We start from the raw sequence: 14,818 nt of genomic DNA on the forward strand, positions 1-14,818 counted from the left end.
GTGTGCCTCTTTGCAGATAATCAGTGCACTAGAAGAGGACCCACTGGGCCAGAAGATGCAACTGGCATATCGACTGCAACAGATTGCAGCTCTCGTAGAGAACAAAGTTACTGACTTGTGACACTCCTGGGTCCACTACCTGCTCAGATTCAGCACACATGAGGAACTGTACAATCCTAAACAGGTTGACTCAGCATGAAATCCCACGGAGTACAATGGGGCTTAATTCCCTAGCAACTGTGCTATTTAGGGTTGCAGCCTTTTAAGGGGGCAAGGTTGAGCCATACTGAAAGTTCCCTGCCCCATCTGTGCGTGGGTCTGTGCGCACACCATGCCTCCAGTCAGTGCCTTAACTGCATAGAAGCTGCCAGGGTCTCTCGCACTCAGTGCTCTTTCTCTCTCTTTTTTTAAACTAGCTGCAAAGAGAATCTTCCGAGTCCAATACACTGGATTTGTAAATAAAAGGGTGTATTTATTTCTGTGGCTCTCTGAACAGGGTACCAGCTACTGTCTCCCACCTTTTGGGGGAGTGGGGTTGTGGCAGGTCCCTGCTGACCACTGCAGTCTCTGGGATTTGGGGGATCGACCCCAATTTCCTGGCTGGTAATGCACTAATATTGGGGTGGAAATGCCACCTTCCTCTGAACAGACTCTACTAGTCTCTCTTTTAACTTTCCCCATCTCTCCCCTCCCCACACCCCCATTTTATGTATATATGGGAGCTCCCTGCTCCAGGATTGTATTTATTTTAATGAGATTTTGAAGAATAAAAAACACACACCACTTTTCAGAAAGTTACTGTTGTCTGGTTTATTCACACAACCTAAGGGAGGAAGGGAATGGAAAGGTTTGCCTTAAACAAGTTACCAGATGACTCCCACTTGGTAACTAAGGGGTGAAAGCTGGGAAGACGGTACATGAACTGCCTCTGGAGAGTTAAGATGGGGTGGAACTTGTTCCCTTTGGTCAGGCTCTTTCTCACAGGATTAGTTGATTAGAAACTGCATGTGTTCCAAACCCAAGTTGCTGTGCATTCTCTGATTCCACACATACATGGAATACAGAGGGACCTTGGTTCTCAAACTTAATCCGTTCTGGAAATCTGTTCCAAAACCAAAGCGTTCCAAAACCAAGATGCACTTTCCCATAAAAATTAATGCGAATTGGACTGATCCATTCCAGACTTTTAAAAACAACCCCTAAAACAGCAATTTAGCATTAATTTTACTATCTAACAAGACCATTGATCCATATAATGAAAGCAATAATCAATGTACTGTACTATAAAATAAATAAAACAGTATTGTAGATGATAAAAAAATTTAAGAAAAAACTTTTTTTTTTACCTGCACTGATGATAGTCATTGTTTGGATGCGGGACTTTTATCCATTTCCGCAGTCACGCAATCAATAAGTAGCTGAACTGGGTTCCACACAGTCACAAAAACAAATTAACCGAAAAAGCCTTGAAAACAAAAATGCAAAATAAACAGCAAAAACAAAAGCGCCAAACAATCCATTCCAGAAGTCCGTTTGAGATCTGAAATGTTCAAAAACCAAGGCGCAGCTTGTGACTGGTGCAGGTGCCCCAGAAACAATAGCCGACACCGCGTCGGATGTTCGGCTTCTGAAAAACGTTCAAAAACCGGAACACTTCTGGGTTTTCGCCGTTTGGGAACCAAGGTGTTTGAGAACCAAGGTACCACTGCATGGTATTGGGTATGCTCCCCCTGCACACCATGGGTGCACATCACTCTATGCTGTTGTTTCATTTTTTAAAATCCAGTTTCTGCTAATGTGCTCTGCTCTGTTGCAATTGCTCAGAAGTCCTAAGTTGTGTGATCTATGTGGTTAAACTACTTGTTGTAGTAACCTGCTGTTAACTACACTAACTGTTATTTTTTGTAAGTTGCCCTGAAGGCCCAAAGTGGGTCAAAAGAAGAGCAGGAAGTTTAAAACACACACCAGGGTTATCTGTGTTACCTTAAGAACTTGAAATCTTCTGCTGGTGAAGTAGCAGTGCGAGTTCAGCTGCTGCTGTCAAGATACAACTGAAGCAGTCGATGCAGATTGAACATAAAAATACCTAGAGTCCCAGTTTCAGTGTCTCCTCAAAGAATGCAACAGTGGCTTTACATGTGCATTCATTCATGCATATAACCAATCTTCTCCACACAGGGAGAGAAACCAAATCTGTACAGGGGGAAAAGATCAGGGGACCGAGCAACTGCAAGGCAGAGAACCTGAATTCACCCACCTCTTGCAAGATGATCTTCTATGTGTTTCTGCCAATTGTTTTGCCCTAATCCTGTTAATTCACTAACTTCTTGGGACACCCCAAATGATTTACACTTTTTAACGGGCCGAGGTCCAATGGCCAAGAGAATGAACCAGAACATTGTGATACTAACCAGAAGTAATCACAATTGAGTTCAATGGGGCTTACTTCCATTTCAGTTGGGGTTAGGATTGCATCCTTAAATGTTTCAGTTCTGGACCTGCCCTGACCCTCAGCCTCCTTCCCTCACATCTGCAAAATAGGGAGGGTAAGGGATAATAATACAGAGCTGACCTACTTTCTTATAGGGTGATTCTTAGGACTTCAAAGCACTTCACAAGCTTTATCTTAACACTATAAAAACGAAGCATAGAACCTGCCTTACACCAAGCCAGATGGCATCTCTAGCCAGCTCAGTGTTGTCCACTGACTGGCAGCTGCCACTCTCCAGGGTTTCGAATGGAGAGCATTCCCAGTTGTACCTGGAAAGGTCAGGTGTTGGAACTCAGGAACTTCCGCATGCAAATCACTGAGCTGCAGCATGATGATGATTTAAGCCTTAACGAGGAATTGCTCTCCAGTGAATCATAGGATCGTGGAATTGTTGAAAATCACAAGAGCCATCAAGTCCAATCCCCTGCAATGGACATAGGACTGCAGTTTTTGCAAAGCTTTGTGAGAACAGCTAACTTTCTTTTTTTTTTTAATGATATTTATTGAAACAAAAGAATTTTTTTAAAAAATACACAAAAAAGACAAAATTACAAAAAAGAAAAAAATAAACACAAAAAGAAAAAGAAAAAATAAAACCATCCTTTTCAAATTCTCCAAATTCCATTACCTTCTTTCCCTGGCCTCCTCTCCCTCCCATCTCTTGTATCTTGATTAATAGTTGTCACAGCAAATCCTTTCCATAGTTCATAATATTTTGTCATTATGTTATCTTACTCTATTCTCATTTTATCTTATAAAAACAACCTTAAAGCTTAAAACTTAAATCTTTTTAATCAATTTCTCAAAACCATTACCCTTTTACCAAATTCTTTAAATATTTTAACCAGAGCCAAGTAATTTCATTTCAACATTTTCCCCACATTCATAAATCTTTTCTGGTAGTAATAATACTAAAAAAAAAGTTCAATCCAGTCTTCTTCCAACGTTCAGGTTCACCCATCTGCAGGGTGGGATTCATATAGTGACCCACCTTGTCAGGGTGGTGGTAACTGATGAAGATGATGATGAAGAAGACTGAGCTGATTAGCGCCCCTCCCCCCATATATATACAGTATATGCATGTATGTTTGTATCTAGCACTTGTCACTCAGACGCTTCAGGAAACTTGCTTTTTAAAAGCACAAAACTGCCACTTGCCTCGTCTTTCTCCGCCTTCTCTCTCTCTCCCGCCCCCCACCCCACGGAGGGGCAGGCCCAGAGGGAGCTCAGCCTCCTCCCCCCAGCCTCACGTGGTGGAGCAGAAGCAGCTGGTGGGGTTGGGAAGGGGCCGGGCCGCGCAGGCGCAAGGGGCATCCCGGAGCCTGGATGGAGCTCACAGGGGCTGGGGGGGCCATGAGCGGCAAGAAAGGTAAAGAGGGGGGGGCGCGCGGCTGCCCTTCACGTCTTGGGGGTGCGTGCATGGGGGCTGCAGATACATCCTGGGTGGGGGAGGCAGTTGCATGGGGAGGAAAGAGGTGCAGAGGCTGCGGCGGCGGCAGGGGGGCTTTCCTCTTGCACGGTCGGTCCCTGCTGCTGCCATTTGCAAGCTTGCCCAGGAAACTTTTGCAGGCGGAGCGCTAATTCTCCCCCCTGGCGTCCCTCAGGCCCGGGCAGCGGCCGCGGCAAGAAGAAGAAGCCTAAGAAGGAGAAGGCGCCTCCGGCTCCGCAGGCAGAGAGCGAGACCCCCACGGGGTGAGTGGGGCGCCGGGCGCATCTTACCTCGGGGGGAGGGCGGCGGCGGGAGCGACCCTGTGCGAGTAAATGCGGGCGAGAGGTCCTGATTCTGTGAATTGCAGCTCTCGGGTGTTGGGGGGGGATTCTCCCCGTTTAGAGGAAGCCGGCATGACTTAGGGGGGCAGGTTTGGGGAACAGGTGCTGGGGAACCCGCAAGGGGAGTGCGGGGCTGGCTGCGGCTTCTCAGGGCAGATTCACACGTGCATGTTCGGAATCGTGGCTTGAGAGGGCGGGCCAACACGGGTATCAACGCCTAAAGCGCCCCGCTTTTCGGGGGAGCCCGTGCAGGCTCTCCGCTGCCAGCCTTCAAGCTGCAAGAACGCCAGTGGCATCTGTGCACGTGTAAGCGACTTTTAGTGTTTGGAGGGTGGAAATTTCAGGAAATCGGTCAGTTTCATAACACGCTTTTGTCTCTGGAAGATGGCATAGTTTGCATGTGTGAATGTCCATCACAGGTATGACGCTATATATAATCTGAAATGTAATTAAGTGGAGGCAGTTTGACTACTAGTAATTTGGGTGTTGAGAAGACCAAATCATGGTTATGATTTCCATTTCTCTGGCAAGGGGGGAAAATGATGATAAAGCTTCTGCTGCAACTTAAAACATATGAGCGCTTCTACATTGCTTCATTGACATGTAAAGCAGTCAGGAGAGGCGGTCGAGAAAGTAATTCAGCTTTCTGATGATGACGGCTCAACCACCAGTCTTCAAGGCAAACTGAGTAGGAGTGGCTGTATTTGCTCACTTTGAGGACCTTTACCTCTTCAACAAGGATTTTATTGTGAGCTTCCGGGAGTAAGGAGCTTCAGCTTTTGCTCGTTGTTGTTGCCTAGACAAAAGCCTGTGCCATGATAAGTGTGTTAGTCTTTTAAGAGGCCTCAGTTCATGAACGTGGATTGGGTGCCTTTTGCACCAGGATGGCTGTGACAGACTAGTAAGTCCAGACGACTCAAACAAGTGAGCCAATCTAGATCCCTCAATATGTTATTGGGCTTCTACTTCCATCATCCCTTACCACTGGCTGGGACTGATGGGAGTTACGAGTCCAACAACATCTGGAGGGCACCAGGAGAGGGAAGGCTCCCCTGAGATAAGATAATTCCTCCCATCATCTAAAATTATTATTATTATTACTACTACTACTATTATTTTATGTATATCCTGCCTTTTTCCCAAACCGGGACGCAAGGTGATTTACGGATAAAATAGAAACAGGTAAAAAACATGGGAAAAACTTATTAAACATTAATAAAAGTAAAACAATTTATAGAACAGGTTTATTAAAAATATAGATAGTTACAATAAAAACATCACAGCGGTTCCCAAAAGCCCATTGAAACAAGGAGGTCTTCACCTGGCAATGTAAGGACAACAAGGAGCCAGTCTAGCTTCTCTAGGGAGGGAATTCCCAAGTCCGGGAGCAGCCACCACCGAGAAGGCCCTCTCCCGTGTCCCCACCAAGTGTGCCTGTGAAATTTAGTTTATTGTCTTCCCTTTTTAAGGAGAGTGCCACTTAAAAGTGTGACTGCTAAAGGAGTAGTGCTGGTGCTGAGGCCTTTTTAGAGGAATGAGGCTACCTGGAAGCCCCATCCATGGGTGTTGGAAATGGTGTCGTAGGTTACTGGGTGGATGTACAGTATCTCTTTCTTGGTGCCTTTGGAGAAGGTTGGCTCTGAATCTGATGCCACAAAGGAAAAAATAATAATAGGTTGTTTGGTTCTGTGGGGAACATGCTGAACCCACAGCTTAGATCATGGGTAGGCAGGCCAGATCCGGCCCAATCACCTGCGGACAGTCCGGGAATCAGCGTGTTTTTACATGAGTAGAATGTGTGCTTTTATTTAAAATGCATCTCTGGGTTATTTGTGGGGCATAGGAATTCATTCATTTTTTCTCCCAAAATGTAGTCTGGCCCCCCACAAGGTCCGAGGGACAGTGGACTGGCCCCCTGCTGGAAAAGTTTGCTGACCCCAGGCCTAGATCATCTTGCTGTGCTGATTTAAATTGCAGACGGGGATTACACGGTTCAATAAATAAATAAAAGTATATCCACCTAGGAAACTAGCAAGCTGCGGCAAAACTGTGCTAAAACTCCCCTCCCATTCTAGGGAGCTTTTAGTTTCTTTTCCATGGGAGAGCAGCCAGCCTTGAGAGAGAGCGTCTGGACCTGGGGCCTCCTGGTGAGCTAGGCCCAGGCCATGCAGAGCTGGCTGCTTCCGCTGGCCGGTCTCATCCCGCTCCCCTCGCCCAGATTCCATTCCCATCCTGGGCGGCAGCTGCCGGGGGCCATGGGGCTATTTTTAACCCCCCATCCGCCTCTGGTGTCTCTGTGCACATTTGGGCTCTGGCGGGGAGGAGGGTTCTGAGCTCACAAGGTATTAATTCCTCTTTTACTAAGGAGGGGAGCATGTGGACAGATAAGGTGCCCAGCTGCCGGCATGCTTTGCTGAGGCAGTCTTCTGTCTCCATCCCAGGGCCCATCACTCCAGCCTGGCTTTCACGCCAGAATCGGCAGCTCCCGCCCAGATCTGGGAACTTTGCTCTGGGGAGTACCTTCTCCCTGGGGAAGGCGTCAGGATCAGAGCAGGTCTTCTCCCCTTGCCCTCCCCCCAAATGCACACCTTCCTTTGACAAGAACTGGAAGATCAGCAGAGAAAAGGCTGCCAGCTAATTTCATTTTATGCTTGGCCACTCCGAATCGCTTCCCTGTGTATCTTTGGAGATGGGGGAAACAATGCAAGAGGGACTAGGAGGCAGTAGGTATGTCTAAAATTATTGTGAAAGGAGGGTAGTGTTGTTATTTTATTGTGCCATTGATGTGCATGGCGTTTTACAAAACGATATAAACCTAAAAGAGAGGTCCCTGCTCTGAGGGACTTACTCACTGAATTTTGACAGAGTGGGAGATGGGAGGTTTAAGAATATGAGCAAATAAAAGTTACAGTTCCTTAAACTTTCTGTTGGGGGGGGTAAGAATTAATGCCCTTGTGGTTCGTCCTCTCCAGAGGTGACTCTCAGGTTGGAAGAAGGCAAGGGATGTCTGCATAAACAGCTGCTTATAGAAGCGGGATAAACATGAATTAAAAAGTAAATGACATCATTGGGAATTGAGATGCTCCTGACAAGTCTCTCTTTCTCCCCATGCCCCCCAACTCTTCCAGGCCACTGAGTCCCTCCTGTTCAGATGACGCTCCAAGCACCCCTCCAGTACCCCCCTTGCCTTTCCCTGCTGTGATCGGAGGAGGGCAGCTGGGATCTGATGATGAGGAACAAGAGGACCCCCGAGATTACTGCCGAGGTATTTGGGCGATGTGGGGAGTGGGGCAGGCTATTCTTCCCCCAAACTGGGACAGATTAGGGGCTTTCTGTTTGGAATTGTAAGTGAGGTGGGCAGTACCAGGTGCAGAGAGCCGATAAACAAAGGAAGACTGCATTGCCTTCATAACCTCTGCTTGTTGAGCTTCTAAAGTTGCGCTTGTTTCCAGCAAGTCAACCCAGAGAGCCAGACCCTTGGTCTGGTCCAGCAGAGCACTCTTCTGTGCCCCTAAAGAATAACAACAAAACTGTTCAATGTCTTTAGAAATTGCCCGCATGCAGTACTAGAACATGGGTGAGAAACCTTGAACTACAGCTCCCACGATCCCTGACCTTTGGCCAGGTTGGCTGAGTCTGATGGGATCTGTAGTCCTCCAAATGCTGTTGGGCCAGAAGTAACCCACCCCAGCGCTAGGTGCACCGTGGTCCAGGGTGGCAATTGTGCTGGGCCAGAGGACGTTCTCTGTGACTCTGGCAACTGGTATAACTAACCTATCTTCCCCTTGTTGCCTTGCTAGGTGGGTATTACCCAGTAAAGATTGGGGACCTGTTCAACGGGCGCTACCATGTGGTGCGGAAACTCGGCTGGGGGCACTTTTCGACTGTCTGGCTTTGTTGGGACATTCAGTGAGTATGGCAGGGTGGGGAGGCTTCATTTCTGTCCCCTACCAGAGAATTAAGGAGTGAAGGCTAGTACAATGGACTTCACTTTCCTGAAAAATGGAAAAATCAAAGGCAGCGTTTTCTAACTGGCCAGATTATGGAGCAACAAAGGGAGGCTATGTGAAGCGAGAAATAAAGGAGGAAGAATTAAGGGAAATGGAAATACTCAGGAAGTGATTTTTATACCATATACAATGGTACCTCTGGATGCGAATGGGATCCGTTCCGGAGCCCCGTTCACATTCTGAAGCAAACGCAACCCACGTCTGCGCGTGCGCTGGTTGCGATTCGCCACTTTCACACATCCGTGTGACGTCATTTTGAGCGTCTGCGCAAGTGGCGAAACCCGGAAGTAACGCGCTCTGCTACTTCTGGGTCGCCGCGGAGCGTAACTTGAAAACGCTCAACCTGAAGCACATTCAGCCCGAGGTATGACTGTACTGTAGATTCCTAGCGAGGAGAAGAAAAAGAGAGGAATGTGCTGAGGGCTTATATGGTCATGATTGTTCTGCTGCTCTTGAGGGCTAGAAGCTTGCTTAAATTTAAACTTGTTGTCATCGTAGTTATTAGTTTGCACAAAAGCCCATTTCAGCCTTTGGAACCACACATTGTGATCATTTTACCCAGTCTAGGTCCTTAGCAGGAGGACTGATAAGGTTGGAAATGCAAATCCAGAGGTTATTCACAGGATTGCAGCTTTTTACCTGTAATTAGGTATTCCAAAGTAGCCAACGTCTTCAGTAAGAGGCAATGGGGTGGGGGCAGAAACTCAGCCTTTCTTACCAGGCTGCTGATTGTTAAGTACAAAATCATTGATGGGCATAAAGGGATTGCCTAATCTGTGTTCACGGGTCCTGGGAAGACCCATGAGGATGGGGAGGGGGGGTCCCTGAGTGTGTGTGGGACAAGGAGAAGGGTGGGCATGGTAGTCAAGTGTCTTAATAGCAGAGGAACTTGCTGTTTCATACTGCGTAAATCGTTAAGTATTCCCACTTTGCTTTTATGAATTTGTTATTATTTTGTAATCACTACTATGTCCTTGTTTTATCTGAGAAGTCTTGATGCTCCTGTGGAGATTACAAAGTGGGGGGCAGAATTTAAAACAAAAAGTGGAAAGGGGGAGCCAGGACTAACCAGTCCCTTCCTTCTCTGTCTCCCCCTTCCCCCCGCAAGGCGGAAGCGTTTTGTGGCCCTCAAAGTGGTGAAGAGCGCTGTGCACTATACAGAGACAGCCGTGGATGAGATAAAGCTGCTGAAATGTGTGAGTTGTATTCCTTGCCCATCCCTTTCCCCAGTTCTGGGGGCCCTGTAGAAGGAGTAGTAATTAAATAAAAGGAGAGGAAGTTTGTGAGATTTTGGCATACTTGGAACCCCTTCTGCTTGGGAGCCCTGAGCCATAAAACTACTACAGGGAGAACATGGCACTCTTTATTATTTTATCTGATCCCTTGGACAGCCTAGGCTTGGAGTAGATGAAGCACCCCTACCCTGGATCCATTTGCTCTGATTACCATCTAGATCCCACCCTTTGCTGTCAGACACAGTGTCTTCTGTTCCCTTAGCCAATCTAATCTGTTTCTCTCCATATGACCTGGACTACAACTTCCATCAGCCCCAGCAAACACTGGGTGCTGGTAAGGACACATGAGAATTGCAATCCAATATGTCTGGAGGGCATCCTGGATTGGGAAACAGTGTTCAAAACTCCCATTGTTCTAGGCATATTTGGCGACAGGGAATTTCATTAGCGCAAGCAGTTTCTGAGCTCTGGGTGCAGTACTGCACCTAAGATTTCAGATTAAAACTGCAGAGTGGAAGGAAAGGAGGAGCTTTTTCTGCCTCCCCACTTCCAGCTACTCTCTGAAGACTGGAGAAGAGACCCTCTTAAGAATATTACGGGGGTGGGCAAAGAAAGGTCTAGACCATGTGAAAAAGGAACTTAATATTTTAGTTGCAGTTCATTCATTTTCAGCTTTGTGTTCTTGTTCTAAAAAAAGCGTGCCTAGACATTTTGTTGTTGCGTCCATAACCTGGGTTTTAAGGTGCCATTTAGTTCCTAGCCTTCATATCTCAGTTTCTAACATTGTTAAGAAAAGCTGCCTTAGAGCAACGTGAAAAGTAGGAGTTGACAGGAGAGCCGACTCTCGGCTACCCAGAGCAGAGAGTTTGGTTTGCTACTCTGACATTTGAAGTAGATTCCTAATAAACATTCCTTCTTCCCCATCCCACACAAAGACACTATTTCCCTATTCTAAACAGTGTTTCTTTGTGGAATATTGTTTGGAAATAATAATGGGTTTGACAATTTGGTTCAACTTCTGATGCCCGGCTATAGGGGAGCCCTTGCCATGGGCATAGCCAAGGGGGGCAGCTGCCCCCCCCGACCAAGTAACGAATAGAAATACTTAATTAACTGACCAATTGTGTCGTTTCTGTCCCCCTAACAAAAGTCCTGGCCTCCCTAATAAAAATCCTGGCTATACCCATGGCCCCTGACATCAGAAATACAGTGGTGCCCCGCAAGACGAATGCCTCGCAAGACGGAAAACTCGCTAGACGAAAGAGTTTTCCGTTTTGGAGGTGCTTCGCAAAACGAATTTCCTATGGGCTTGCTTCGCAAGACGACAATGTCTTGCGAGTTCCTGCTGGTTTTTTTTCCTTCCCCCCCCCCTTTTCTAAGCCGCTAAGCCACTTATCAGCTGATCCGATCAGCAGATAAGCTGCTAAAAGCAGCTAAAAGCCGCTAATAGCGCTAATCCGCTAGTCCGTCAATGGGCTTGCTTCGCAAGACGAAAAAACCGCTAGACGAAGAGAATCACGGAACGGATTCTTTTCGTCTTGCGAGGCACCACTGTACAGTGGAAGTGTACCCAAGTTGGGGTTTTTCCCAGCTGTGGCATCTATGATTTAAAACAGCCCCCCAAGGATGGTTTGCCTGGCTTTATCATTGCTCACTTGTGGATAGGCAAACAAAGGCAGTTTTATTCTAGGGAGCTTTTGGAGACTTATCACTCTTTATGCTGGTTCTGCCTTTAGGGTTTTTAAAGTCCTTTTTGGACTGCTTTGTGGTTTTACTTATCCCCCTCCCTTTTCTATAATGTTTTTATTTAGATTGTAAATCTCTTTGAGTGGGTCAGGTGGGATATAAACCCTGAGAATTATTTTTTTTTTAAGTCTGATTGGGATTGTACAACTTCATAGTGCAGTGAGGGATTGGATCCTCCCTCACATTAATAAAAGCTTGCTGCGCTTTGAGTACTAGCAGAGATTATGGTAACCTACCCATTCTTCTAATGTCTACACACGGGGCCTTTTTCATTTCTAGGGAGTATTTAAGCATGTCATACTTCACCTCCAGCAACATAGGCTCCACACATCTTCCTTCAAGGTGGGTGGTGGGATTTCAATTAAAAGATCTGGTTGGATCAGAAGCCTGGCCAGTATCAAGGTTTCTTGGAAGGACCCGCCTGCTAGAGTGTCCTGCTAACAAGTTATTTACCACAAATGCTGCATCTCTGCATTTTTTATCTCTAGGTTGGCAACTGGGGAGGGTGGGCCATTTTGACCCAAGGGCTTCTGTTGATGACTCTGATCTAGGATGTGTCATTTCCCCCCTTTTTTTTACTTTCCAGGTGCGAGACTCTGATCCCTGTGACCCCAAGCGTGAGAACATTGTCCAATTGATTGATGACTTCAAGATCTCCGGGATCAATGGTGTCCGTATCCTTCCACAAGCAGGCCCAGAAAACCATAGGTGCTCCTGTTCAGATTGTTAGGAGCCACTATTGACTTCCAAAAGTATGGTTTCTGAAAGTATCTCTTGGGTGAACGTCTTGGTCAGGACAAAGCCTTCTCTGCTACTTCTTAGACCAGAATGGTGTGGTTGTTTTGTTGGGGAAACATTCAAAGAGCAGTACCAAATTCTTCACACAGATAAAAAGTTAGCATATTCACAAGAAAGTTGACCTTGCAACCTGGTTTTGTATGCTCAGGAATGTTTTTTTTCTGTGGGGGAGCTTTCAGTTCTGCATTCTGCCTCCTGCTATATGACATGATACAGTCCAGAGACAGTTGGAGCAAGCAATGAACTTTCTGTTTGGATCAGGCCTATGAGGATGGACATAAACAGTTGCAGTCTGCTTTAGATGATTGTTTTATTGTTGATCAGAGGCACAACTGTTGTTAGGCTGCACCTCCCAGGTCATGTCACTGTCGGAAAAGAATCATACATTGGCCTGAGATGAGTTGCAATTTATTTTTGCTGGGAAGGTGTTTTTCCTCCCCCCATGATGGGTGTTTGGAATGTCGCATTTACTGTAGCTGTGCAGCGTTGAAGGAAGGCTAGTACAGTGGTACCTCGCAAGACGAATGCCTCGCAAGACGGAAAACTCACAAAACAAAAGGGTTATTTGTTTTTTGAGCTGCTTCGCAAGACGATTTTCCCTGTGGGCTTGCTTCGCAAGACGGAAACGTCTTGCAAGTTTGTTTCCTTTTTCTTAACACCGTTAATACAGTTGCGACTTGACTTCGAGGAGCAACTCATAGAACGCGGTGTGGTAGCCTTTTTTGAGGTTTTTGAAGACTTTGGTGATTTTTGAAGCTTTTCCAAAACTTTTCCGACACCGTGCTTCGCAAGACAAAAAAAATTGCAAGACGACAGAACTCGCGGAACGAATTAATTTCGTCTTGCGAGGCACCACTGTAGCTGTGTGTGACACTTCTGATGATGACCAGAACCTTCTCCAGTATGCAGACACACACACACACACACACACACACACACACACACTGACTTTTTGATAACTTAAAAATAAAAATTGGTGACTGTGCTCATTGCTATTCCATTTTTCATAGGAGTTCTCATGTAGCCTCTTAAAAAATAAATGGTAAATAGGTGAGGACATGGGAAAAGCCAGCAAGGCTCCCTGTCCTCTACAATTCCCTGCCAACGTTTAATGAATAGTTCTGTTTCTGTGTTCTGGCTGTGTGCTCCCACAAGCCTCAGCTGGCATGACCAGTTGTCAAGGATGGTGGGAGTTTCAGTCCACAACCTTATTTAATTGGACACAAAGCAGCAATCGTCCAGTCATTCCCTGCAGACTCCTGCTATTGAATGAGGTGCTCCTGAAAGGAATCCCAGTTTTGTGGTCATGTGAAAAGTTGCATGGTTTTCACACAGTGGTCAGTTGTCAATAGGCGAATGTCTCAAGACATCTGTGTTCAGTGTTCTCCTCCTCGCTGAACACTGGCACAGTTTCTCTTCCATATCTGATTTTAAGACATTAAAAACACCACATTAGTAATATGGGGGAGATGAGGATGGTCATAGTGTTCTGATACATTGCTCAGACCTAGGAAAATCATTTTAGCTTACTGTGTCTCCTTGACTCGACCTCTGCCCAGATGTCTGCATGGTCCTTGAGGTTTTAGGACACCAACTATTGAAATGGATCATCAAGTCCAACTACCAGGGACTTCCTATACCCTGCGTCAAGAGCATCCTACGCCAGGTAAAAAGTGGATTTATTTTAAATCCAGTTGGGGGGATCTGTTTGTAACATCAGGATCATTTCAACCCTTCTTTATTTAGGCTGCTCAGATTTAGGTTACTTGTATTATATTCAAAATCACTGGGAGGTTGAATCAAACAAGCCACACAACGAGCAGAAATGAAGGTGTCTGTATGTTGGGGATGGGGGTATCATATCATTGAGTTCTTTCTGGAGTATAGTTTTAGACCACCAGTGGGATATTGCATGTTGTAGTGCTTTCCATGAAAGAAAACTCCAGTCTCTGCATATGGAAAGCTAGACCAGTGTTTCCCAAACTTGGGTCTCCAGCTGTTTTTGAACTATAATTTCCATCATCCCTGACAGCTGGTCCTGCTAGTTAGGGATGATGGGAGGTGTAGTCCACAAACAGCTGGAAACCTCGGTTTGGGAAGCACTGAGCAGGACCATTGAGGTGAAGGCTAGACTAAAATCATCCATCTTGATGGAAGGGGATTCAGGTGAACAGAGGAGCATGAGTCTATTTGTTGAAGAGAGGCTGGGGCCTAAGGCAGTCATTCCCAAATCTAGTCCTATCTAGGGGCTGATATTGCACACACGTCCTTCCACTCTTGAAGAGGGTTCTGTATCTTGAGCACATGCACCCGGTCCATGGTAGTTAACAAAGTTCCGGGCTCTGAGGTTCCCAGTATAAGCTCTGTAGTTCCTGATACCACAACCTCTGTACTCGGAAACCCTTGAATTCTCCCATTTGATCATGCATCTCCCTTCCCAGGTATTGCAGGGCCTCGACTACCTCCACACGAAGTGCAAAATAATCCACACAGACATAAAGCCAGAGAACATCCTGCTGTGTGTAGATGAGAGTTACGTGCGCCGCCTGGCAGCTGAGGCCACTGTCTGGCAGCAAGCTGGGGGCCCGCCCCCCTCTGGCTCTGCAGGTAAATAGTCACATCCTCCCCATGTTCTCTTAATCTTTATAGTGGCACGTCTTCTTTAGAAGGAAGAGGATAATCCCCGGCTCCATTCTCCTGTCTGCGTTAGACAGGCAAGACCAGGGGTTGGCAAGTGGAAAAGTTGGAGACTAGCACGAAGTCGAGGA

At 46.4% G+C, this 14,818-nt stretch overlaps 2 protein-coding genes across 4 annotated transcripts in view; both read left to right on the plus strand.

Annotated features, from left to right (window-relative positions):
* Positions 1-794, plus strand: part of PLXNB3 (plexin B3) — a 55,226-nt gene extending 54,432 nt beyond the window's left edge. Inside the window, exon 35 of the mRNA XM_081177181.1 lies at positions 17-794. Within this exon, the coding sequence (XP_081033307.1) occupies positions 17-121 (105 nt within the window). The 3' untranslated portion in view covers positions 122-794. The remainder of the gene's footprint in view (positions 1-16) is intronic.
* A 2,968-nt stretch (positions 795-3,762) lies between these two features.
* Positions 3,763-14,818, plus strand: part of SRPK3 (SRSF protein kinase 3) — a 38,520-nt gene continuing 27,464 nt past the window's right edge. For 2 of the 3 annotated variants that reach the window (XM_081177309.1, XM_081177311.1), the window contains exons 1-8: positions 3,763-3,860; positions 4,096-4,183; positions 7,390-7,526; positions 8,062-8,170; positions 9,380-9,467; positions 11,839-11,926; positions 13,610-13,716; positions 14,492-14,657. In XM_081177309.1, coding sequence (XP_081033435.1) covers positions 3,818-3,860; positions 4,096-4,183; positions 7,390-7,526; positions 8,062-8,170; positions 9,380-9,467; positions 11,839-11,926; positions 13,610-13,716; positions 14,492-14,657 — 826 coding nt within the window. In that variant the 5' untranslated portion in view covers positions 3,763-3,817. Of the gene's footprint in view, positions 3,861-4,095; positions 4,184-6,661; positions 6,989-7,389; positions 7,527-8,061; positions 8,171-9,379; positions 9,468-11,838; positions 11,927-13,609; positions 13,717-14,491; positions 14,658-14,818 lie in introns of those variants that run through there. The other variant, XM_081177310.1, reaches the window with a different exon arrangement.

This window comes from Podarcis bocagei (genome assembly GCF_964188305.1).
Source record: "Podarcis bocagei genome assembly, chromosome: 17".
Classification (NCBI taxonomy): domain Eukaryota; kingdom Metazoa; phylum Chordata; class Lepidosauria; order Squamata; family Lacertidae; genus Podarcis; species Podarcis bocagei.